General features: G+C 36.5%; 1 protein-coding gene across 1 annotated transcript in view; it reads left to right on the top strand.

Annotated features, from left to right (window-relative positions):
* LOC106079601 (uncharacterized) overlaps positions 1–20,101 on the top strand; it is a 46,167-nt gene extending 26,066 nt beyond the window's left edge. Inside the window, exons 3-6 of the mRNA XM_056013377.1 lie at positions 7,313–7,502; positions 14,847–14,986; positions 17,399–17,543; positions 18,776–20,101. Of these exons, the coding sequence (XP_055869352.1) occupies positions 7,313–7,502; positions 14,847–14,986; positions 17,399–17,543; positions 18,776–18,995 (695 nt within the window). The 3' untranslated portion in view covers positions 18,996–20,101. The remainder of the gene's footprint in view (positions 1–7,312; positions 7,503–14,846; positions 14,987–17,398; positions 17,544–18,775) is intronic.
* Positions 20,102–27,396: the final 7,295 nt, after the last annotated feature.

Genomic DNA, 27,396 nt, shown 5'->3' with positions numbered 1-27,396 from the left:
GATAGATAGATAGATAGATAGATAGATATAGATATATATATATAGATATAGATATAGATATAGATATATAAATAGATAGATAGATAGATATATAGATAGATAGATAGATAGATAGATAGATAGATAGATAGATAGAAAGACAGATAGATAGATAGATAGATAGATAGATAGATAGATAGATAGATAGATAGATAGATAGATAGATAGATAGATAGATAGACAGATAGATAGATAGAGGGACGGAGGGAGGGAGGGAGGGAAGGTGAGTGAGAGGGAGGAAGAGAAAGAGAAAGAGAGAACGAAAGAAAAAGAGATTGAGACTCATCAGTATAAGTAAAAAAAAAAAAAAGCTACAAAAAGGACAGACAACTCCTGGCGAGGAAAAAAAATGCAAATCAATAAGTAAGATTAAAAAATCAATGACGCTCATGCGGCAAATTGTTTCTTATATGAGAAACGGAGAGAATTATACAGGCTACGCCAGGCCGTTTTGTTTTTTTTATTTTTCCTTGCCTGTTTGCTGTGTGAAAGTGATTTTTTTTTCTTTTCTCTTTGTTCTATTGTGTGCCTGTTTGTGTTTCTGTGAGTTCCCGAGTGTTTCTATTTGTGTGGGTGTGTTTTAACAAGTTTTGATTTAGTTTTGTTTCCAGTCTGTTTAACCACATTTTTTTCTCCAAGAAACATATGGCTAGAGATTGTGCTAGTCCAAATGTAGATTTAATATTCATATAGATCTAATTATCATCAAAGGAACTTATTTTCCCCTTGGATAGCGAGACATATTGACAAGACTTAGCTCTTTTTCTTCTAAGTTTCACCAGCTCAACACACACACACATACACTCAGAGAGAGAGAGAGAGAGAGAGAGAGAGAGAGAGAGAGAGAGAGAGAGAGAGAGAGAGAGAGAGACTCAGCCTGATAAGCTATCCCAGCAAACACCTGTTAAAATGTATACAAAACCGTCTAAAACCGATAGCAGACAAAATTTTATTACAAGAACAAGCAGGTTCTAGACTAGGCTACATCACAACAATACAAATCGTAAACTTCTGGATCTTATATGAGAAATACCTTCAATACCAACAGAATCTTTATCATGCTTTCATTGATTTCAAGAAAGCTTTCGATAGAGTAATGCAGGGGTACTCTGGGCGACAATGGAAATGTACAACATAAAATAAAAAAAAATATATACTTCAAATCATAAAGAATCTTTACAAGCAGGCCACATGTGCAGTGTTCTTCAACAGTAGCACTGAGGACCGGTTTTAAACCACAGTTGGAGTAAGACTGCTTCTTTCACCAACTCTTTTGTGGAAATGATATTGGAAGATGCTCTCAAGGACTAAGAAGTCTCTGTAAGTATTGGCGGCTGAAGAATTTATTAACTTGCTCTTTGGGAATGACAAAGATGGTCTTGAAGAGACCAAAGAAGAGTTGGCTGTCTTGGTGATACGCATACACGAACTTCCTCAGTACATGGTATGGATATGAATGTTGAAAAAACAAACGAACATTATTTATTGGTTTGAGTGCTGGCACAAGTCCCAAAAAGCCCGTGGACACTGGGAGCGTACGAGGCGCCCTGACCGCATTTCCCCGTGGTGGAGGCTGTTAAGGCCTGAGCAATGTATTATAGCCTGATGACATTAGTTGAGTTGTTTCCCTTGTTAATGTACTTTCCTTGCTTATTCTAAGTATGCTCAGCACCCATACTTAGTATACAAACACATCCATGTTATTGGCTTTCGATCCATTCAGTGCAAGACCAAACTAGTGAATGACCCTCTAGGATCGCAATCTTAGTGACTAACACCCCAGCAGTCAATAATCGTTTATGTATATTTGTACATTTATCGCCGTCAGACAAAGCCAATAAAAACTAGGTGGGGGGGGGGGAGAGAAGAATTGTGTTTCTATGTTTTTCTTTCAGAATCCTGAGACATTTTGTCGATGAGCTGAGGCAGTCGATGAGGCAGCCAATGAAAGATAGTGATAGTGTTGTATCAAGAAGTACTAAAGCTGAGGCAGCCAATGAAAGATAGTGCTGTATCAAGAAGTACTAAAGCTGAGGCAACCAATGAAAGATAGTGTTGTATCAAGAAGTACTAAAGCTGAGGCAGCCAATGAAAGATAGTGTTGTATCAAGAAGTACTAAAGCTGAGGCAGCCAATGAAAGATAGTGTTGTATCAAGAAGTACTAAAGCTGAGGCAGCCAATGAAAGATAGTGTTGTATCAAGAAGTACTAAAGCTGAGGCAGCCAATGAAAGATAGTGTTGTATCAAGAAGTACTAAAGCTGAGGCAGCCAATGAAAGATAGTGTTGTATCAAGAAGTACTAAAGCTGAGGCAGCCAATGAAAGATAGTGCTGTATCAAGAAGTACTAAAGCTGAGGCAGCCAATGAAAGATAGTGTTGTATCAAGAAGCTGAAAGCTGATAAAAAAAAGTTCGTAATATAGACTAAGACTTGAGTATTCTTCATTGATTGCATACATTAGTTGGAGTCATTTTTAAACAAAAAACATACACAACACACACAATAGTTCTTTAAGTAAAAACAAAACACAGACATTAGGTGACTACAAGACACAGACATAACGTGACTGCAAGACACAGACACTAAGTGACCATAAGACACAGACAATAAGTAACTACAAGACAAAGACATTAGGTGACAACAAGACACAGACATAGCGTGACTACAAGACAGAAAAAACGTGACTACAAGACAGACATAACGTGACTACAAGACACAGACACTAAGTGACTACAAGACAGGCATAACGTAACTACAAGACTCAGACAAAACGTGACTACAAGACAGACAAAACGTGACTACAGGACAGACATAGCGTGACAACAAGACACAGTCAAAACGTGACTACAAGACAGACATAGCGTGACTACAAGACACAGTCAAAACGTGACTACAAGACAGACATAGCGTGACTACAAGACACAGTCAAAACGTGACTACAAGACAGACATAGCTTGACTACAAGACACAGTCAAAACGTGACTACAAGACACAGTCAAAACGTGACTACAAGACACAGACAAAACGTGACTACAAGACACAGACAAAACGTGACTACAAGACACAGACAAAACGTGACTACAAGACACAGACAAAACGTGACTACAAGACACAGACAAAACGTGACTACAAGACACAGATATCTTGATCTTTTCCACGTCTATCAAACAGCTTAGCATTACTGACAGTTAAAGGTTAAGGAACAAATGAGCCTTGCAGCGGAGTGAAGTTGGCCCATTGGGTTATTATTTTTACAAAGCTTATCTCAACTGACACTGTCTGACTCTGGCCAGAAGATTGTATATACCCCCCCCCCCCCAAAAGGGAAAAAAATGACTTTCTTTCAAGAACAAGAAATATCATTAATATTGGCGACGACGAAATAAACATTTTTCTCAATATTATATTATTAGTAGTATGTCCATCATCTATCTTCTACAGGCTCATTTCATATAAGATCAATATAACTTGCTGTAATCAAACACTTGTCGATCGTTCAATTCAAAGAACTCATATTGGCGGTGGGGGGGGGGGTGTTGAGCAGATGTCCAGATGATGATCAAAGAACATGTTATATTACGTTTGATGCGAAACTGAAGTTGACACAACCTAAGCGCTGGCTACTAATGTATTTCTCTTCTAACCCGAGCGAGTTTTTGGCAGTAGACCAGGACGAGAAGGAATACAGCCTCGTGTTGAAATTAAACCACATTCTCATCTCGGGCCTTCACCTGAATTATGCATTTTTTCAATGACGTCGTTGGCATTTCTAGAAGGCGAGGTGGCTGAGTGGTTAAGCGCTTGGATTCTGTAACGGGTCCTGGGTTCGAAACTCATAAAAACTGGGATTTTAAATTTCGGATTTTAAGGGCGCCCCCTGAGTCCGCCCAACCCTAATGGGTACATGACTTTCGTTGGGGAAAGTAAAGGATGTTGGTCGTTGTTGACTGGTCACATGACACCCTGCCCGTTAAGCCCTTAGCCAAAGAAACAGATGACTTTAACATTATATGCCCCGTAGATCGCCTGAAAGGAGAAACTTTGTTATACTTTATTCTTAGACGAGCAACAATTTAACAATGACAACAACCAAATCTTCATGTTAGCCTGCCATCACTCACATACATATGTCAGAGTTTCAGTTTGGCCCCTGTCTACATATGGCCAGTGTGTCTCTTGCAGAGAGTCACTAAAACAAATATGGAAAAGCTCCAGACTTTTGTTAACAGATGCCTACGCCGGATATTAGGAATTAGGTGGCCAGAAGAAAAGATAACTATTATCGATTTGTGGGAGAGAACTAGACAAAAGCCCATAGCCCAAGACATCACAAAACGAAAATGGAGCTGGATAGGACACACCCTGCGAAAACCAGCTACCAATGTTGCAAGGCAGGCACTTGACTGGAACCCACAAGGAAGGTGGGCAGACCCAAGCAAACCTGGAAGAGGTCAGTCATCAGTGAAGCTGAGGGTACTGGAATGGCATGGAAGCAGATGAAGAAAGCTGCTCAGAACCGAGTTCGGTGGAGAGGTGTGGTTGCGGCCCTATGCTCCTCTGGGAGTGCACAGGATTAAGTCAAGTAAGTCAGTCTCTTGCAGGATTTTCTGAGTCTGGACACAAATGTGAAAACTGAACGTGGCGTTTGGACATTGCTAAGCTACTGCCCATAAACTCTAGTTTCCTACACCCCCCCCTCCCTTTACTTCACATTTACTATTTTTAATGCACTACAATGAAATGACTTGAAAAATGTGATATAGACAATGTTCTGTACGTGTTAAAAAAATAAGAAAGGTTCGTTTTCAGAAAGCCCAAAGTAGCCGCTCTTTCCATTTCTTGAACACTATTAGACATGCTGATTACGGATTTTTAAACACATATTTAGCCTTTGTTATTTACTTGGGACAGACGGACAATGAAAAGATTTTTAAAAAACTACTAGTAGTTTCTCTTTGTATTCTTGTGGCACTAGATGTATACTGGAATGTTATATGGCATTAATATTATCAAATAGTTGCAATGTTGGAGTGACCGCAAGAATCAAAGATTATTATACAACAAAGCTATAGACTTATTAAAGTGTTACTATTTACAGGTTGGCTTTTATCTGCATTTTTTCATGCAATAATAATAATAATAAAATATTCACAGACTAATATAAACTGTTATGTTGCGAGGTACAGAAATTTTACAAAGAGAATTAGATAAATTACAGAACTGGGAATCAAACTGGAGCATGCGCCCAGGAGGATTAAGTTATTTAGAGTAACAAAAAATTTAAAACAAATTAATTCCAATCATATTATTCATGGCTACCTATCCATACAGACTAAAGACGCAAAATACCTAGGTATTATAATAAATGAAAAACTGTCATGGTATTGTCAAGGTATTCCCTTTGTTGATGAAACTATCAAAATATCAAACAAAGTAGAAGGTTTATTAAAAGAGATTTCTATAAATCAAATAAGAACATAAAACTAAAATGTTATTTAACCTTGGTTAGGCCAATAATAGAATATGCTTATTCCGTTTGAGACCTCTTAACTTAAGAAAACATTAAGAAACAGGAACAGACACAAAATAGAGCAGCGATATTCATAACAAAAGAATATTCACATTTGACTAGAGTAACACCTTTAGTAAAATTACTAAATTTAGAAAGCCTTCAGGATAGAAGACTTAAAAGTAAAGTAGCAATCATACATAAAACACTGAACCATAATCTTCAAATACAAAATCAAAATTTAATAAAATACTCAGAAAGACACAAAGATAAAGGCGTATTCTTCATTCCATATGCCAGGACAAATTTGTACAAATGCTCTTTCTTCCCTAGTGCTATTAGAACATGGAATGGGTTGCCTGAGCCAGCCAGGAAAACTAGTGACTTGGCAGAATTTAGGCCATTGGTTAATATGCATGACTGAATGTATGACGCGTAGGACGTAATCATTATTACTATTATTACTATTATTATTATATAAAATATGATAAGATTTCTTTTTATTCTTTTAATATAATAAAGGCAGTAAATATATGTTTTTTTTCTCTTTTGTATCACTGTCTGCCTAATTTTGCACAAACCATTGTGGCATTTTACGTTTTGAGAGATGATCTTTTCCTTTTGCAACTTCTTGTTTGACTAAAGAAGCCTATCCTTTATGCACAGCTGCGGTCACAGGTGGGACTTCTGAAATCACCTGGCGCCATTGCTTTTTCACCCTTCTTTTCTACTATTGTTGTGTATGGCATCTGAAAACCGAGACCCTTCCTTTATGCTCACTCTCCATGTGGATCTATCATGTGCCACTTTTTCCCAGCTGTTAGTGTCAAATGAGACAACATATGTACCGGAAGCTTAAAATTGGAACCAGTGAAATCTGCCCGTGTGGAGCGTCACCAGAGAATGCTGACCACGTCCTCCAAAACTGCTCTCTTTACCAAGAGGCCAGTACGAGACGCTTGCCCCAAAGCCAAATCACCCCAATATTAAGAAAACTATATGGAGAGCTCCCTGATTTGGAAACCACAGCGCAGTCTATCTCATGTATTGGTCTAGCCATCTGAACACTCCAACATAAAAATTTACAACGCAGGAGAAGAAGAAAATGTGTCGATTTTGAAGAGCTTCATGTCGCGTTTGCATACATCAGTATACCGTAACAGTGGACGACCAGCGGGCTCTCCTGCCTTCTATTAGATCGCCATACAGAATGTCTTGTGAGGGTCGATCTTTTGGCATTATTAACGTGACCAAATCAGCCAAGGCGTTTGTTGCTGATGACACAGTGGATATCCTGGCACCCTGCTTTCACTAGCACATCCTCATTGGTTATTTATCCTGCCACCTTATTTTAAAGATCATCGTTAGGAATCGGAGGTGGAACATATTTAAGCTTTTTTCCTGACATGAGAAGGTTGACCATGTTTCACTTCCGCATAGTAAAGTGCTAGTCACTGTTAGGGGATGAATGAATAAATAGCAGTTCACTTGGTCAAGTTCATTGAATACCACAGTGTTACAACTTACCTGTCGTCATCGAGAAGTACATAAAAGTCTCATTCTTAAAGCACTGGTTGTGAGTGTGTTTCTTGTGTAAATGTTGTTCGTATTTGTACCTATAATGTTATAATTACAGTGGTTAATGTGAGGTGGTCATTTGTAGTCTAAGGGAATTTCCATTTGATTGGACCAATATAAATGGTCTTATCTTATATGTGATGTGTGAATAGATTGCTGATATGTGATATATCTCTACTTCGCAGGGACATTTCAGATCGTGCACGGAGAGATAGATTGCCAGGGACACGCCAGAATGACCACACTCAAAAACTGTTTCCTCAACAGCGGCATTGAGGCTCCAAGTCTACCGCAGGAAGGTTCTGATGCCGCTGGTGGCGGAGGGGGCAATTTCATGGACACTATTCTCATGAGGTCCCCAGAGGAGTTCTGTCAGTAAGTAATTTCTACCCTAATAACAAATACTTGTAGTCAATCAACTCTTGGCTATCTTATATAACTAACATTGCCATCTAGCTTCTGTACGTGTTTGTGTTTGTGTGTGTGTGTGTGTAAACGTGTGCACCAATTATCATTTGGTTGTTATGAAGGTAAATAAATGCTTGGCGGCATCAAACCCTTTACAATCGGTCCTTACGTCTATACATTTATGGCACACACTAGAACTGGGTATTTTCTGGGTTGTTTTATAAAACCCTGCATTCAAAGATTCCGTCTTCACCAGAATTCGAGGCTAGAACCAAGTTCCTTAAAGTATTCTAAGGTCAAATATTTCCATAGTGCAATGGCTCAGAGTCTGGAGATCTTTGTATCCACAGTCTGATGTGTATCTCCACACTGATTCAACCTTAGACCTTCGGATTTGTAGCCAAACTTTTTTTTTTCTCAATAATCGATCGAAACATGTTTTTTTTATTATTAAATCTCCTAAGCTGTGTCTGAAAATTGGATTGGCTGTGGCTATTTATGTGACATGATAGCCTTAAGCAAAACATTTATCCTTATTAACCCAGTTTGTTTTTTCTTATTTTTTGGAGTATCACAAAAACTACGGTTGTGCCCTACTTTAAAAAAATGTAAATAAAGACCAGAACTACTGGTGCACATAAAAGCCAACAATGCCAGGAGTTAGATCAAATAATTAATTCAGTCACATTAAAGTAATTTCCATTTCAGACCTTGCGATCTATAGGGCAGATGATGTAAAGGTCATCTGTTTTCTGTGGCCCACGGTTAACGAGGGTGTCATGTGGCCAGCACAACGACCAACTGCCTTTACTTTCCCCAACTAATGTCAAGTACCTATTAGAGCTGGGTGGACTCGGAGGCGCCCGGAATTAAAAAATCCTTGTCTTCACCGGATTCGAACCCAGGACCTCGGTTCGGAAGCCAAGCGCTTAGCCGCCGCGCCTCCAATTCAGTCACAGTGGCGTATGCTACGCCGCGAATCGGCTCGTATATAATAAAGGCTAAAACATTCAGTTCACACCACGTGCAGAACTGTTCACAATCATGACATAGGAGTACATTAACGAAGGGATGTAACTTATACCAAAGTTACAACAAATAAATATAACATTCATTCCCTCCATACTTACCCATACCAAACATAGACTACATTTTATTGTTTTAAGAAATGTCTTGACTTTCTAAAATATGTAGCGCGTAATGTTTCTACCTTAATTAGTCGCCATAGTAGTAACTTATTTTGGGCGCACCAATCTAAAGTGCTTTCTCAGCCCAAGTATCAATGCGCTAATTCCTGAAAGTTGGTATACATTTCTATTTATTGCCCTCATTTATCAAGGCTAAGGGAATAGCAAAAGGGGATGGGGGGGTGCATGGCAAAAATATGTTTTGACACCGAGCATTTTCTTTAAAACTTCGCATTCAGCTCACGTCCTTGCGTAGCCCATGGCCCGCGGGTGTCCTTTGTGGCCTGCTTGCACTAAGATAGAATGCGCCTAGAGCAGATTGAATTATGTGGCTGGATGTATTCTGACTGATATCTTTCTTTCAAATTGGTTTGTTGTCCACGGTCTATGCAGAATAATACGCTGACAGAATTGAATAGATGATTTGAGTCTTTTCGACAAATGTATGCCTATCAAAAACGTAAAAGGTTTTTTAAAAAAAGAATATATATATATTTCTTTTAAACAAAGCTTATGTAAGGAAAATAATCGCCACAATTACTGCATTATCTCTCAAAACTGCCAGATTTGTCTCCATTTTTCTATATAAAACAACATTGATTAATCAACACTAATTATGAAACTAACTGGTTAATTTTATTTTCTATTGACTCATAAGTTTTCATCGAAAATAAATAATTGTGTAAAGTTTCCATTTGATCCGAGAATAGAAATTGACATAAATAACATGCACAAAATCTATATAGAAAGACAGACATAATGTGACCAGTGTAAAAACACAACAAAATTACAATCTTTTAAAACTTTTAACGCGCAAGTAAAATAATGTTATTCATCCGAACGTATGATTCACAAGTTCGAATCTTGATGAAAAATGATTTAAAATGTAAAGATAATAAAAAGTCATGGTCGTTGTGCTGTCCGAATGAAGCCCTTCGTTAATTTTAGGCAAAAAGGTAGATGAGCTTTACATCATAAGACACGTGGACCCCAGGATCACAAATAAATTTTCAAAGTTATTTTTATTCATCCATGAACTAGTTTTAATTAATCTGTAATGCAAATAATAAGGATTGGACTCAAATTTATCATTTGAATAGAAATTAATTATACACTTTTTAGATGACAATGTATTTAAACACTGGAATTAGCGTTTGCAGAATATACGCTAGAATAAACTAGCTAGAATAAACTAGCTAGGGTAAACTCGCTAGATCCTGTGTATAATTCTATCTATTCCATTTATGCAGTTTAAAATATGTTTGTGTATCAACAGTGTGCCTACTTAAATTTGTCTTAGACCTATATCTAAATCTTCATATAGTTTTAAATTAGAATTAATAAACTGTGAAAGAATAGGTAAATCATAAGTGTATATGTTTACAGTTTTATTGGTGAAATGGGCAAATTGTGTTATATGTTATATATTATATCTCCACCTAATGTCTCTCCTCACTTATTACAAAGCTTATAGCAACTCACTCTGTCTGGTAGAAAGTTTGTACACGTTATTTCTCCGATACCCAATCTCGGATGAAGCTGAAATTTTGCACAATTATTTCTTTTAATTGACGAAAAAAAAATCATAAAAAAATAAACAATTAGTTCATTAACTATTGGTAATTAATTATTTAGTTTGGTATATCAAACAGGGGGAAGAAATCGTACTTAACTGAGACAGCTGAATAAGTCCGCTTTCTAGTTAGGTCACGCTTTACAATACGCTTAAAACAAAAAAAGATAACCATACAATCTTCTATTTTCATACACACCTCATTAGCAGAGTGGCTAGTATGTCAGCTTGAGGAGGCTTGAGCCATGAGTTTGATATCATGTCGTACCGCCCTTTTTTTTTTATAAACGCAATATAAAAGCGATTACGTTAAAATTCACACATATATCCTATTCAATTGGTATAAATATTTATGTTGTTGGTCTAGATCTATTACAAGCTTAATTACATGAGTGATCCAAACTAATTGATACAATTACACTTCATATAAGCTTTTTTTTTTATTAATTTTTTAAAACTGTTTTTCTTGTTTTTAATTTAATAAAGACTTATATAACTTTAACCTAATTCTCTCGTGTCCAGGCTAACCATGACGATGTAGTTCTGCCCTTTCTTACCTTAACGAAAATATTTATAAAGTTAAGATGAAACTAAACAAATTCTTTAATTTTTGGATTATTAGATTATTTCGTGCTTTCACGCGCGAACTGCACAAACACACACACATTTACAGGCTGCTGTTTTTAGGTTTCAAATGGAAAAAAAAAAAGATAGAAAGGGAAACAACTAGCGTAGAGCTTAAAACTTTGTAGAATACAAGATGCTATACAAATGAAAAAAAAAATCAATGTTTTTCTTTTATATAATGTATAATATCTCCAATCTCCAATCACATCTCCAATTTTAAGCAAGTATCTTTTGATAGACATTTGAATTATCTTAGAAAGGCACATTTGTTTTTTCATTTAATATATTTCATATTATATTGTACAAGTGTTCCTTCTTCTATAGTGCTATCAGAGCACGAAATGCATCGTATGTATCCTAAATCAGCCAGGAAGATATATAACTTAGGAGAGTCTCTAATTAACATACACGACTAGATTCACTAGCTTACGAACTAAATCGTCTGCCCCATTGACTCCGTTGGCCTCCTTCAGTCGTAGAACGACTATGGCTCATCTCTGAGCACACTTCCTCATGTGGCTGTGGAGCCCTATTTTGGAGGGACACTCCCATCCACAGATAGCGCAGGTTAAGGTGGCCCTTGTTTCGGTGGTAGAGGAGCTGGCTGTTTTTCGGATTGTACGTTTTTCTTCCTGAGTTGAGACCCATGTACTTTCATGTCCATAGCTTTCTTGGTCACTGTCTCTCTCCATCTGGTGCGGCCTATTGATTAGTAATGTAGAAAAAGGTTGTACTTTACTTTACTTTCTTATTAGTTTATAGAACACGCCACAAATTTACTATATAATCTTGCTTCAAATGCCCTAGTACTTTTAGAAGCTTACCACTTGAAAATCTAATCTATTATTTCTATGATTTTATGGCACTGTCGATCTGTTTTGATGCTAATTATATTTTGATCATTAAGTAATAGTCTTTGAAATTGAAGATTTCGGTCATGTATCTTTTAATGCTGCTAAAGTAATACATCTCTTCAAAACTATTTCTTTTTTTGTACAAAAATAAATAAGTTTAACAATTTTTGTTTTATTTGATATTGCACACATCGGAAGAGGGACATGACTAAACAGCTGCGAACGATCCCAGATTTTTCCTGCTATATTTCCATTAGACTATATTATCGACAAGACACCGAATGTCATACTCCTGTAGGGAAGTAGAGGTTAGAAAAATACAAAGCTTCTCATCGACTCTGCCTTCAGTCCGTATAAACCCTTTTCAACTCTGATGGAATGGGATACGTCTTCAGTGGTCAAAGTAGTGGGCTTAAGTATGGCTGGGCAAATATCGGACATCACCGAGGGCCGGTCAATAAGTCGGATTGAATCCCACACTTAAATTAATCCCAGGTACTTGTTTAGTTTCTCTCTCTTTCGCCTCTCTGTATCCATTCTCATTCCTTCGCCTCTGTCTCCACTGTCACACACTCTCATCTCTACTCTTACTCTATCTTCTCTCATTCACTCGACTCTCTTGATCTCAGGCGTTCTCTGCTATCGCTATTCTCTTTCCAATCTTCTCTCGTGGTCTCCTCTCTCTATCTCCCTCTCATTCTTTAATCTCACTCTTTCAAGTCTCTCTCTCTCTCTCTCTCTCTCTTTCTCTCCATGTTCTCACATTCACTACCATCTGCATTCTGGGTTATATTCTTTCTCTTTCTTTCTTTCTTTCTCTATCTCTCTGGGCAACTTGCTTTATAGCATTTTCTTTGAGTAAGTTGTCTGAGATATAAGAACGTTTAGCTTAAGATCTCTTAGAGAGACCCAGCAGCTGCAGGCACTAACGCCATTAAAAAGACATACAAAGAATTACGCAATAAGTTATACATTTCCAAGAAGAAAGGCACTTTCTTAATCCCTATGCCAAGACAAATTCATACAAGTGCCACAGATCAATTAGTGTTACTATGTTACGCACAGCCTGTAATGAAACAACAAATACTAGTATACCAATAACATGGCTTTTTTCGACAAAATTAGACTACAGTAAACAGTGAATAAAACCAGCACGTCTCGCATAACACTGATGCACACACACACACACTGGACATGAAACACACACACTGGGCATGACCTTCTGACACGCTGGACGCACGCAGAAAATCAACTCAGTTACACTACACACCTTCACATCATATCAATCACGTCATAAAACATAAGACTAAAGAAACAATCAGTCAAAGTCTTATTAACTGTTCATCAACCAATTTACTTACAACTGACTTTGCAATGCTGCCTCCTAAGTGGATGAATGTGAAGGTTAAGTCCCTACTGTTTATACATAACAGCCTCTCCCCATCAAGTCCAGCCTCTAGACTTTGTCTTTGGCTTATAGCGTGATTGGCACAGAAGCCGAATATGGCTAATAGAAGTACGGGCTAATGGAAGCCTAAATAATCTGTTGCTTCCAGCAAAGTTTATCAAGCAAGTTTGAACTAGTCGTCCAGAAAATAAAATACTAAAACAACATGGTCAATACACTGTGTAACTAAACTTATAAATGGGCAGGAGGGAAGGTAGAGTCCTAAAGGGGGAGGTCTGGTTCGTCTGGTTACCCCCGAATTGCTGCCAGGCTTTAAAGCTTGTAAATTACATTTCTGGTTCGGTGCTCAAAAAAAGCTATTCTTTTTTTTTTAACCAAGCGCTCAACTTAAGATAGACAGACAATTACCGGTGGTACCTATGCACTATAGCAGTGTTTAGATAGACAATTACCGGAGGTACCTATGCACTATAGCAGTGTTTAGATAGACAATTACCGGAGGTACCTATGCACTATAGCAGTGTTTTTTCCTTAACAGAACCCTTCGCACATTCTGTGTAATAAGCCATATGCTTTACTTGTTTTCTAGAGACCTCATTCACCAATCGTAAACAAACGACATTTAGTCACGTGATCTTATTGATAAAAATGACGAAAATAAAAACTGTCACGTGACAACCATAATGAATTAAACATGAGATCGTAAATTATATAGAAGAGATAGAGCACCACGTGACTAAATGTTGTTTGTTTACGATTGGTGAATGAGGTCCATTTCATGTGGTGGCCGATTCGTTAATCAGTCCAGTAGTAATGAAACACTTATTCAGGCTTCGCGGAACACATTGGTTCTTATATATCTTCAGCTTCTTATGTATCTTATAAAATACAGACGTTACTTCAAAAAAAAAGAAAACGATGATTATGTCCTACGCGTGTTCCTAAGTCAATCTAGTCATGCATGTTAACAAATGACTTAAATTCTGCCAGGTCGTTGGTTTTCCTTACTGGCTCAGGCAACCAGGGTCATTAGGGGAACACTGTTATAGCATTACAGCTTCGGTCTGGCCTAGTGAGTTTGTATTGCTGTTTTGTGCATTTTCTATATGCTGCATAGTTAAACATATACTATGATAAAAGAAAGATGAAGCAAAAGCAAAAAACCTACAGCCAACAATACCCCCACCCTGTAACACCTGGAATGTACAGAGACGTTCAAGTGACCGGAAGTCCAGTCTTACACTGGATAGTACTGGATACAAAAAAGGTATTTATATAGCACATACACTCTATATATCACATGTCGTATCAAAACAACTAGGCAGAAAAAAATGAAGATTGATAACGAGAATGAATATCCAGACTTTGGCTGTTTACAGAAAAGAGTTATTTTACGATTGGTGTCAGAAGCAGGGTGGAATGAAGATTATGTTGATCTTACAAAGTCTGGGTATAGTATCTTCTTAGTCTTGGAGACCTACTAACTTTACCTGGGTGTTGACTTCCCCAAAACACATAAAAACGAAAACGTAAACTAGAAGATTTCATATCTACAGAATTTGTTTTTGTTTTTTTATACCTTTTTTACTTTGAGAAAATATTTTGACATTTTAATTGTTACCTTTTACTTCCAAGTCATTCATGTTTTGCCCACGCCCCCAGAAATAAGGTTCAGTTCAAGTCAGCCTTTGAATGTGCTATGACTTCCAGCATCCAGTGTTTCCCCCAAGAACTTAACGGGTACATCGCCCAGCCTGAGATGATGAGGCTCTTCCTGGACCAGCTGTGTGAAAACGTCACATGTAAGTTCCATAACTCAATATATTATGTTCTAATCTAAACCGAACTCTTGCTAGTGAGTTATGACCCTTTCTTTTAATTACGATAAGCCCATAGCCGAGATTACAAGTCATACAGAATTAGCGTCTTGTTTTTTCAAGTTATAATTTGAACAAGGCAACAAAATTTTGTAAACTTTTAAAATATGTACATTTCGTAAGTTTGTTTTTGTCAGAAGGGGTAATAGATATAGGCCGTCCTAAATCTAAAAACGCTTTCAATGTCATGCGTCTCAAATACCCTCCCAGTCTATCTAGTCCAACCCCTGGCCTTCACGTGTGGGTCAAATATTGACTCCGGCGGAACCTTTTATCACTGACAGGGATAAAGGCAAGCAGCGGGCGCTTAAACCAGATAGCTTCAAGCAGCCTTGTTTGGCTACCCACTTAGAAGGAAACAATCCGAATTCAAAACTCTGTTGACTTGCGGCTATACACAAACATGAGAAAAGGATTCGTAGTTAGTCCTGAGGAAGAACCAGGATATGGTGGCTCTTTTCGGCTTGCAGAAAACATTGCTCTACTCTGACGGAACCTGCAACGCCACTACTGAAAATATTTTTACATGCCGTTCCATTGGTCACACAAGCTGCGTTGAAAGGAGGAGACTACAGTGTGGACTGCATCGTTTCTACTATAGAGTACTTCCCAGGCTTCCATCTCAAGTGTATAAGATGATCTCTAGTTGTCTGTCGACATAGAAAAAGTATTGTCACTGTTATCAAAACTATATGAAATAAAAAGAGAAATTTAAGGAAATCCTATGCCGAACTGGGAGTCGAACACTTAGTGAGGTTGTGACTGAGCGGCGCATGATGTTTGCGGGACATGTTCTACGTCAAAATGAATTACGCACACCATGTGTTGCGATAACATGGAAGCCAAAACGAGGAAAGCGCAAACAGGGACGTCCTCGTATTACTTGGCGACAACACCTTCATGGAGGACCTCAGAACGGTGGACACCAGGTGGGAGGAGGCTTCAGACATTGCTAGTGACAGATCTTTATGGAGACAGCTTGCTGAACGGCGCGGGAGGACCTAAGTCTAAGTAAGTAAGTCTTTCATGCAGAACAATTACAATACAGTTTTTAATTAGTGAAAGGCCAATAGTACAAATACCTGCGTAAGGTACTATGTTTAGTAGCAAAAATAAGGCCTACAACGTTAGAAGCGTCGAGCCCTTTAGCGTTATATTTTGGCTCAGGGCCCTCATATTTTCCTTTCGTTTTCCTATTCAAATCTGATCTGAACTATTTGTTTTTATTGATGCCAAGGTGTACAGTTAAACAACAATAGCCTGTAGAATTGACAGGTCATAAGATGCTGTCTTTACCGAAACTGAACCGTATTGAAACCAAACATGTCATATTAAGAGCTTGCATGGTAATTGATATCATATAGATACCGGGAAGGCTTCCAAAATATTGTGTAACAATTCCTAATTAATGAGAAATGATCTGGATTGCGAAGCTTTAGGTGACATGGAAATCTAGGATCACGGGCCTCCTCAGGCGCCTGCTGGGACGGTTGTCCCTAGGGCCGCTACTGAATCCAAGCATACTTACACAGTCAATTCTTTTCAAGTTTTGGAAAAGTAGCTGCGATGATTATTGCAAATTTTTCATGCTTTTCAATATAAAAGTAATCAAATACAAATACAAAAACCAAATTTAATCAAATACACAGAAAGACACAAAAATAAAGGCACATTCCTCGTCCCATATGCTAGTACAAATTTCTACAAATACTCCTTCTTCCCTAGTGCTATTAGAGCATGGAATGGGTTGCCTTAGCTAGCCAGGAAAACCAGTGACTTGGCAGAATTCAAGTCATTGGTTAATATGCATGACTGAATGCATGACGCGTAGGACGTAATCACCTTCTTTTTTTAAGTAACGTCTGTATCATATAAGATAAGATAAGATAAAAGTAGATCTGGTCTATTGAAGTCTACTGTTTTGTGTGTTAGTACACGTGAATCTCTCTGGGAATCTAGAGAGTATTTATATAAGGGGGAGTATTTTACTTAATAAAATAATATGTCATAGACAGGTGCTGAATAAATATCGCATCTTGGTTATGGCGAACTAAAAAGACATATTCTGACAGAGCCAGACATCCTTTAATTATGTGCTTAATCTAGTTCTCTATTTTTTTCACACTTTTCGCAATTCGTCTTTAATGTTGAGTTATTATTACTTTAAAATTTAAAACTCCAAATAACAGAGAAGGAAGTAATCTCTCTTGCTTCAAAGAAATCCTACAAAAAAGCCATGCTAAATACCATGTTCTTACCCCACGCTCAATTTTAATTCCTAATTTTAATCTAGAGCTTTTATCTTTGAATTTTCTCAATCTGCTCTTCCTTTCACAGACAAAGATGGAGAATGTGTTCAAAGTAAACATAAAGGTCTTCACCAATGCCTGGAGAACAAAAAGTCCAACTATTTACAAGGGTTGCTGAAACGGTCAAAGAGCAATGAGAAGACGCTGAAAGATATCACAGAGTACATTTGCAAGTGAGTTATGATCATTTCTTTTAATGACAGTAATCCCATTGACAAGAAAATGACTCATACAGAATATGCTTTTGTGTTTTTCAAATTGTTTGGAACAAGAAAACAAAATATTGTAAACTTCATAAATATATAAACAGTACAATGTATAACTACGCCAAATGCAGACCCCATTAGATTGATCTATTTAGACATCGTTTGGACTTATTAAAGGAAAAGTTTGCATCAATGGTCTAACAGTTTATTTTTTTTTAAGCTTAAAAATGTACTCTCTTGGATTTGTGCCGTTATCCGTCAGGGGATGAAAAATCTTAATACTTAGGTTGGAAATCGTTCAGATTTAACTTTCTAAAATTTGCATTACCAACAACACGAATAAAATAAATTCATGAGTATGGCTAAGTAAAAAGTATAGCTTACTATCTTAAGATATTTTATGTAATATTTGGGCTGCAACTAAATGTTATTCCTGAGATATACTGATGTATACAAGTGTGACACGAAGCTCTTCAGAGTCGACACCAACTGTTGAGAGGAAGAACCACTGCATAGATCCACATGGAGAGCGAGCATAAATGAACGGTCCCGGATTGCGGATATACAAATACAAAGTATAAAATAACGGTGAAAATAGCGGCATCTTGTGGTTACAGATGTCCAACCTGTGATTGTAGATGTGTATCGAGGATTGGCCTCTTTAGTCACACGAGAAGTTGCAAAGGGACAGGATCGTCTCTCAAGACGGAATATGCTACAGAGACAGATAGTCTTTATATTTCTAACGCTAAAATTCGAACTTAGTGTTTCAAACATGTTTCTTTTATACTGTTTTTAATTTATAATTCACTCTAATATACGCACATGAATTAGTAATATATATGTACGGAAAGTCCAACAACGAGATCTATCGAGTGCAATTCTTTTATAAGAAATGCATTGTTATCTTTAGTCTCGTGAGATATATTTATGTAATCACAATTATTGATTAACAATTTTTATTAGCCTGTAAAACTAAAAATATTAAACATAGCAATTGTTTCCTGTTCTCCATTATTGATGAATTAATTAGAAATTATAAAAATTTCCTTAATTTCAAGATATTTTTTTTTTCCTTTAAGTTGCTGGAAAGATAACTGTGTTAATGTTTTGCTATGGTCTGACAAATATTTATAATCTCCCTTATCTTTTCTTTTTATTCATTGATAGTTGTTTAACATACTATAATTGTTTCGCAGATACTTCGTCTTCTATATGATGTGTCTTAAGACAGAGGCCAGCTCCTGTGGATGTAATGTCACCAGCCTGTATCAACGTCTGCTTGGAGATATTCTCTATCCGCCTGCTTGCCCTCGGTCACTGGTCACGTCAGAATACTCCTGCAAGGCCGCAGTCATCCGGTGGTCAAGAATGGGGATATTACTCTGTGTTTTATGGGTGACAGTCTTCTGGATGTAATTTAATAGGAAAATTTTGTGCTATAATGATTGGACAAAAAGATATACTAGAATGATTGGACAAAAAGATATACTAGAATGATTGGACAAAAAGATATACTAGAATGATTGGACAAAAAGATATACTAGAATGATTGGACAAAAAGATATACTAGAATGATTGGACAAAAAGATATACTAGAATGATTGGACAAAAAGATATACTAGAATGATTGGACAAAAATATATACTAGAATGATTGGGCAAAAAGATATACTAGAATGATTGGGCAAAAAGATATACTAGAATGATTGGACAAAAAGATATACTAGAATGATTGGACAAAAAGATATACTAGAATGATTGGACAAAAAGATATACTAGAATGATTGGACAAAAAGATATACTAGAATGATTGGGCAAAAAGATATACTAGAATGATTGGGCAAAAAGATATACTAGAATGATTGAGCAAAAAATTATATACTAGAATGATTGGACAAAAAGATATACTAGAATGATTGGACAAAAAGATATACTAGAATGATTGGGAAAAAAGATATACTAGAATGATTGGACAAAAAGATATACTAGAATGATTGGACAAAAAGATATACGAGAATGATTGGACAAAAAGATATACTAGAATGATTGGGCAAAAAGATATACTAGAATGATTGGACAAAAAGATATACTAGAATGATTGGGCAAAAAGATATACTAGAATGATTGGACAAAAAGATATACTAGAATGATTGGCCAAAAAGATATACTAGAATGATTGGACAAAAAGATATACTAGAATGATTGGGAAAAAAGATATACTAGAATGATTGGGAAAAAAGATATACTAGAATGATTGGGAAAAAAGATATACTAGAATGATTGGGAAAAAAGATATACTAGAATGACAGGGCAAAAATATATTACAATGATTAGACAAAAAGATATACTAGAATGATTGGACAAAAAGATATACCAGAATGATTGAGCAAAAAGATATACCAGAATGATTGAGCAAAAAGATATACTAGAATGATTGGGCAAAAAGATATACTAGAATGATTGGACAAAAAGATATACCAGAATGATTGGGCAAAAAGATATACTCAAATAATTGGACAAAAAGATATACTAGAATGATTGGACAAAAAGATATACCAGAATGATTGGGCACAAAGATATACTAAAATGATTGGGTAAAAAGATATTCTAGAATGATTGAGCAAAAAGATATACTAGAATAATTGGGCAAAAATATATACTAAAATAATTGGACAAAAAGATATTCTAGAATGATTGAGCAAAAAGATATACTAGAATAATTGGGCAAAAATATATACTATCTTTTACATTCGAGTAACAATAAATATGTATATATGTATGTAAATATTCTAGTTACATATCACGTGGGTCAGAATAACATTTTAAATAAGTTACACGAAACTTCCATACCTGTTTATTATTGCGTGTATGTATCGGGTCTTCCGAGTTCCTCTAGCAGGCTCAGTTTACTAAGCTTCGTCGCTTCTGTGGACATGTAGGCGTAGAGAGGGAGGGGAGATGGGGTATCTGGGAGAAGGTTTCTGTGCTGCCATTATGCTCTTAGCAAACATAACTCTGCTCGAATGAAATCTCATATTGAAATTCCTTGTTCACGGCGGATAGGTCGAGGTAGCCAACGGGTCTCCAGTGCCAATGTAGGCGAAGATTGCGATTATGAAATTTGTAATCTTTCGGACGTCCCTGCAACCACTCAAGTCTAATGGGTGCCTAAAATACTCTAGTCGTTGACCTGGACACATGACACAGTCATTAAAACGTCGGTCATAGAAACATAGATTGCAAGAAGTATCTTTCTGTTAACAGCGCGAGCCCTCTCAGTTAAATAGTCAAGAAGTTTAAGCCACTCTTTCCACATCCCACTGTGCCACATTCACAAAATATGTTTTTCCTTCTTAATTACATCTTTTTAAAAATTTATTTGATGTGTCTGCTGTTGCCAAGATATAATTTTCTCCACTTGGGTGTCACCTCGCAGCCCCATAGGGGTTGCAACTGGAAGGACATATTCTACAATATAAAGTTCTCCTTTCAGGCATTGCGATCTAAAGGTCACGGTTAACGAGGGTGTCATGTGGCCAGCCCAACAACCAACCGCCTTTACTTTCCCCTACTTTTCCCGAACTAGTGTCAGGTACCCATTAGGGCTGGGTGGACTCAGAGGCTACCGAATTCACCAGGATTCGAACCCGGAAATCCCGGTTCGGAAGCCAAGCGCTTTACCGCTCAGCCACCGCGACCCTACTGTGACATGTTCTACTAGAGACAACTCTTGTCATTATATGTTTTTGTCTGTCACTTCGTGATATGATTAGCTAATGTTGTGAGTGGTTTAGTGAAATAGACTTTTAAATGTTGATGTAACGAGTTGGAGGGTTTAGATGTGTAAGATATTAGTTGTCTTTTGTTGGAAATGTGTAGATAATTGTGATATGTATATGTAGATATTATAAATTATAATATATGGCTATGTAAGTTATGTAATTGTAGAGAAGTTTATGTAGATATTGTAAAACATAATATATGGCTATGTAGTTTATACCTACATAAGCCTTAAATTTCAAAGGAGTTATTTGTAAATAAACATGTTTATGTTTTAAAGATTGTTGTTTGGTAGTTGTTTTTTTTAAGTCTATATACCTTAAGTCTTTTGTATAGTATGCAATAAACTTTAATTTTAACATTGCTCAGATATTCAATGAGATGATCTTTTCTTTACAAAGTAGAGACAGGTGCTACACAATTGACTATGATATAACTAATACATGGTATGGATGAATATTTTAGATCCTGGCCCCTGTGTTGAAGTTTGTGGGTTTTTGAATACTTGAACCAATTGGCATCAGCTTCGACCTTAGTCGTGAGGTAAAGAAAAATCAGAGGCATTGTTAATTTGTTTTACATGTAAGTTTTGTTAGAATTACCCAAGATTGATTGATGTATTTATGGAAATCATACCCTGTTCTTATATAATACAGACGTTACTTCAAAAAAGAAGATGATTACGTCCTACGCGTCATGCATCCTGTCATGCATATTAAGCAATGACCTCAATTCTGCCAAGTCACTGGTTTTCCTGGCTAGCTCTGGTAAACCCATTCCATGCTCTAATAGCACTAGGGAAGAAGGAGCATTTCTACAAATTTGTCCTAGCATATGGAATGAGGACTGTTAAATGGAAATATTTAAATTTGAATTTATTTTTATATTCATGGTTTTAGAAGTAAATGTGTCTAACAGATTAATTGTATATGACATAGCTCCACATACCTGTTTACATTAAAAATGTAGGCTAAAAAAAAGAAAGTTATATATAATATATATATATATATATATATATATATATATATATATATATATATATATATATATATATATATATATATATATATATATATATATATATTTATTTATTTATTTATTTGTATGTATATATATATATATATATATATATATATATATATATTATTTTAGTGGGGGAGGGGGTATTCACAGGAGATAAATGGCTATCGACGTCTGCAACCTCTCGTGTGACTAAAGAGGCCAATTCATAGTACTCATGCGTGGTCATAAGTTGTGCATTTAAAATCATCAGGGGCCGCAAAGTTTCTTCCTTCTTTTGGTGAGACTTCCTCCTTGATAGGTGTCCTAAGATGGATATTGCCGGAAGTGGTAATGGGTACAAGCACTCTACTGTTTATAAAATGTTTCCAATGGCATGCGTCTACGATGGCCTCTGACAACCACTACAACACCTTCACGTGTGGCTCCGGTAATAGGTTCGGCGGACCTTTGTTCTGTAACAGAACTGGCAAAGGCGAGTGACTGGCGGCTTAGCCAATAAGCTTTAGGCTACTCACCTAGAAGGAAATCTTCTGCTGCCTTGGAAAATATTGGAAAGGTTTCGGGAGTCAACCCCGGGGAAAGAATCAGGAGTCGGCTACACTTGAGGCAGTGCTACTCCATGCCAGAGCCTCCGACGACTCTGATTCTAAACATTATCGGCACTTACCGTTACTTTCCAGAGAGGAGCTGTTCCTACTCATAGTGGGAAGTGTGGTCGATAGGCTAAGTACGCTTGAACTTGGCTTGGCTACTTATAAAGGGGGCTCGAGTCTCGACACCCGACTCGGGCAGAGTTGTCTTTACTGAACGCCTAAAGGCAACACAGACCCCCCCCCCCCCCACCCCCACCCCACTGAACAATAGCGCTCTGAGCTATAGTAGCGCTATATAAAAGCTATAATTATTATTGTTATTACACCTGATTCCCAGGCATTCATCTCATTTCTATGAGATGATCAATGGTCGCTTCTCCACTGAAGAAGGTCACCTTATGTCAGATTTACTAAAGTAAGAACATGAATTTGAAATTGTCATGCACACAAGGAAAGTTATATGGGTGTGGTGCATGCACGCCTCTTGAACTTTGTCCTGCTAGTATTAGTCATTGAGACTACCCAGATCTGTGTTTATCTTATGCCCTTAACATTGTCAGGTAACCCATCGTTGTTTGTTACTTGCTTACTTTATCTTTATCTTAAGTAAATGCGTAAACCAAACAAAATGGTGTCACTGATAAAGAATTCTCGGAACAAATATTTCTATTTTTTTGTCATTGTTTTTTTTTTTTTTTGTAAACCTGATTGGACAGCTAAACCATGTTCTCCTGACGACTGAAGGGACAATTAGATGGTGGTAAAGATCATGTTTGTAAGGCCCACGGTTAACTAGGGTTTCATGCGGCCAGCAAAACGACCAACCGCTTTTGCTTTTCCTTAACTAATGTTTTACTTGGGTGAATTCATGGGCGTGGTAAACTGAAAAAAATTAGATCCCCATCGGGATTTGATTCCGAGATCCCTCGACAGGAAGACAACAACTTTACTACTCACCTACAACTAAAATTTTCACTGAACGCTAAAAAATACAACACAGCTTTCAGTTCCGAAACGAAGAAGAAATTGAATTGCCGAAACCAAAACCTAACAGCAGTAAGAAAAAGCCAATGGCAATACCTAAAGCCTAATGCCAGCGACAGCCAAATAATCAAATTACTCTGCGCTACTGTCGAAACAGTTTTGGAATTTAATTCTAGAGCGCTGAAGAGTGAAAAATAATATTATATGTTGTTGTTGTTGTTTTTTAATAGTGTACACTAGGTACATTATACTAATTATGAATTATCTGCACCAAATCTCATAAAACTAAATATTTAATTCATGTTGGTGTCTTATTTCCTGCTTTGTTGTTTTATTATTCTTTTTTTTTTCTTATATTTACTTCAAATTTGGATATTTGTCATAATTCCTTCATTGTGGCTATAATATTCATTTTACCAAAAGCTTTTATGTAACACACATTATTGAGCAAAAATTAATTTTTCGAAATTCGTCAGAAACCGCAACAACTCGGAAACTAAAATCTCACATTGCTACTAAAATCTTACAGTATATTTAGTTTATGAAGCTTTGATTAAACACAACAATAGTCTTAATACTTCACAAGTAATCAATGTTTCTGAGATATGAACTTGATCGTAGGCGTTAATCAGCTGTTATTGTTGTTTTTTAACTCATTCTAAGTGGTGATCGTGTAAGAAAATAGTTTCGATTCATTGTGAAACATTTAATTATTGTGACTCCTTTTTAGGATAATTTATAGAACACAAACCTCTCCACAAAGGGGAAACAATTACTATGAATAGAATAATTTAGGAACGCCCTTAGATAAAATCCTCGAATGATGGTCGTATATTTGTTTGAAATAATGCATTTAGATATAACTTTTGTAAGCTAGTAGAATCTGGTTCCATGCTGTTAAGTAGGACTTCAAGCAGCCCTGTAAAGAACTTAGGTTAGTTCTTTGAATGGCGTAAGTTAACGGTAGATCATTAAAGTGTAGACGTGTAATAAAGTACGATCAACACCAGAGTAGATCCTGTTACATATCGACAGCATTTCAATTGGTTACACACATTATATAGAATACATAATCATCAATAGTAAGAGTATTTAAATGTGCCCAAATTAAATATTCCAGGGCGCCTAGACTAGATTCAATACTAGATTACTTAAGGGTATCATGACACAACATAGCATTACCACAATATACAGTATACACAATGCAGAAATAATATCTCCTTAATCTAGACAATACAACTGACAACAATAGCCAACACCCTACTCAGACCAGGTCAGCTCTCCAACTGACTAGACTGACCACTAGATAAGCAATTACTCCCCCTTGAAAAACCCGTGATAAAAAAAAAATTACAAACCAACTAATAAAATAAACAAACACACACACAATCTCACATCCTACACACCCCTGCTCTTGAGAAGCTCTACGGGAAGAGTGGTGGCCGAGTGGGCAAGCGTCTGGCTTCCGAATCAATTGTCACGGATTCAAAACTCGGTGAAGACTGGGATTTTTAATTTCGGGATAGTAAGGGCGTCCACACAACTCTAATCCGTACCTGTCGTTGTACGGGTTACATGACATCAATTCGCAGTCGGTTACATGAGCCCCACTTTTTACCCCCCTCCCTCTAGTTATAGAGCCTCAGTAACAACACGGTCTCTTGCTAGTTTTTTTTTATGTTTTCCCAGCTCTTTCCTATCCTCTCGGCTTCCTCTAGTACACTGCATCGCCATGTTCTTTTTGGTCTTCCTCTACGTCTTGTTCCCTGGGGACTCCACTCTAAGGCCTGCCTAGCTCTGTTCCTGGTATCTTTTCTTAGGGTGTGACCAATCCATCTCCACTTCCTCTCTAAGATCTTCACCTCTATTTTTCTTAGTCCGCCCATCTCCCACAGTTTGGTGTTAATTCTATTTTGTCATACCAGTGTCTTTTAAAGATATTTCTCGGACATCTGTTGATGAGGGTCTGTACTTTTTGTTGGTGTTGCTTAAGTTGTTGTCCATATATCGTTTGATTATTTGATACATATGGCCATCCGAGACGACGGGATTCCAGTCATACAAATATAATAATAACACTTTTTTTTTAACTTTATTGACTTTACTGACTTTGCATTGAAAATTTGAATTGGTCAATTCTATACGTAATAATAATAGGAAATGATATCGCTCAGTAACAAATACTTTTAGGTACAAACAAAATAAACAGTTCTAATCTTTCAGAAGCCGCTCAAAAATTGACAATAAAAATATAATAAAATATCTACAAAGATGTAATCTATGTTACTACAAAGCTTATATCAACTCTGTCTGTCTGTCTGTCTGTCTTGTAAAAAGTGTGTGCACGGTATTTCTACCACACCCATTCTCGGATCAAGTTGAAACCTTACACAATTATTTATTGGCATAGACAAAACATGAATGAAATAGAAAAAAAAAACAACTAATTAGTCAATTAATTACTGGTAAATACTTTTTTTTTTTCAAATCAACTAAGTCCTTGGTTAATATGCATGACTAAATGCATGACGCGTAGGACGTAATCATCTTCTTTTTTGAAGTAACATCTGTATTATATAAGATAAGATAAGATATAGTAATTACAGAAACCGCTAAATATGTAGGGTTTCGTTCCCTTCGAAAAGTGAACACGTTATTTCTCCCATGCCTATTCTCGGATACGGAAAACTTTAAACAATTATTTATTGTACCTAACAAAACATGAATCAATTTAAAAAATTAACCAATAAGTCAATGAATATTTGGTAAATATTTATTTTGTTTTAAACCGAATTAGGGAAATAGCTTCTACATTATTGAAAGGTATAGTTATATAGTTAGATCACCTTTCTCTTTTTCTTTTTAAGGATTTAAAAAAATATTGTACTTATTTTTATTTTTCACATTTTTTTTTTGGTTGAACAAAAAGTCATTTATTGGCCAAACGGAATGAGCATTTATCTAAAGTCTATTTTTTTTTTATCTTGCTGAACATAGATTAAAACATCTAATCCTTTCTATCACCTCCACTCATTGATCAGGGAACATGAAAAGGACCAAGATGCCTGTGTGTAGTCGCTGAATGAACTCTTTATGTTGTGTCTGTTGTATTTATGTGTATTTTTCTGTTGTGTTGTCTTTATATGAGAAAACGAGTCCTTGTAATCACAACAAATTTCCGTAAGGATCAATAAAGCAGTCTTAGTCTTAGTCTTAGTCTTAGTAGAAGGGCCAATATAATAATGTGTGGGATAATGCCATACACTTGTAAAAAGTCCGACTTTATAAGTTACACAAATATGAATGACGTGTTTTGACCTTGACCCTGTTATCTTGTTATATCTTTTAAAAGTATATAAAAAAAAAAACAAAAAAAAACCAACGGAGTGCCGTGTTATCAGCTGAGGATTTTTTCTAAGAAGACTGCCCTTCAATGGA

This window comes from Biomphalaria glabrata, chromosome 16, assembly GCF_947242115.1.
Source record: "Biomphalaria glabrata chromosome 16, xgBioGlab47.1, whole genome shotgun sequence".
Lineage (NCBI taxonomy): Eukaryota > Metazoa > Mollusca > Gastropoda > Planorbidae > Biomphalaria > Biomphalaria glabrata.
This window is presented reverse-complemented; position numbering and strand designations above follow the sequence as displayed.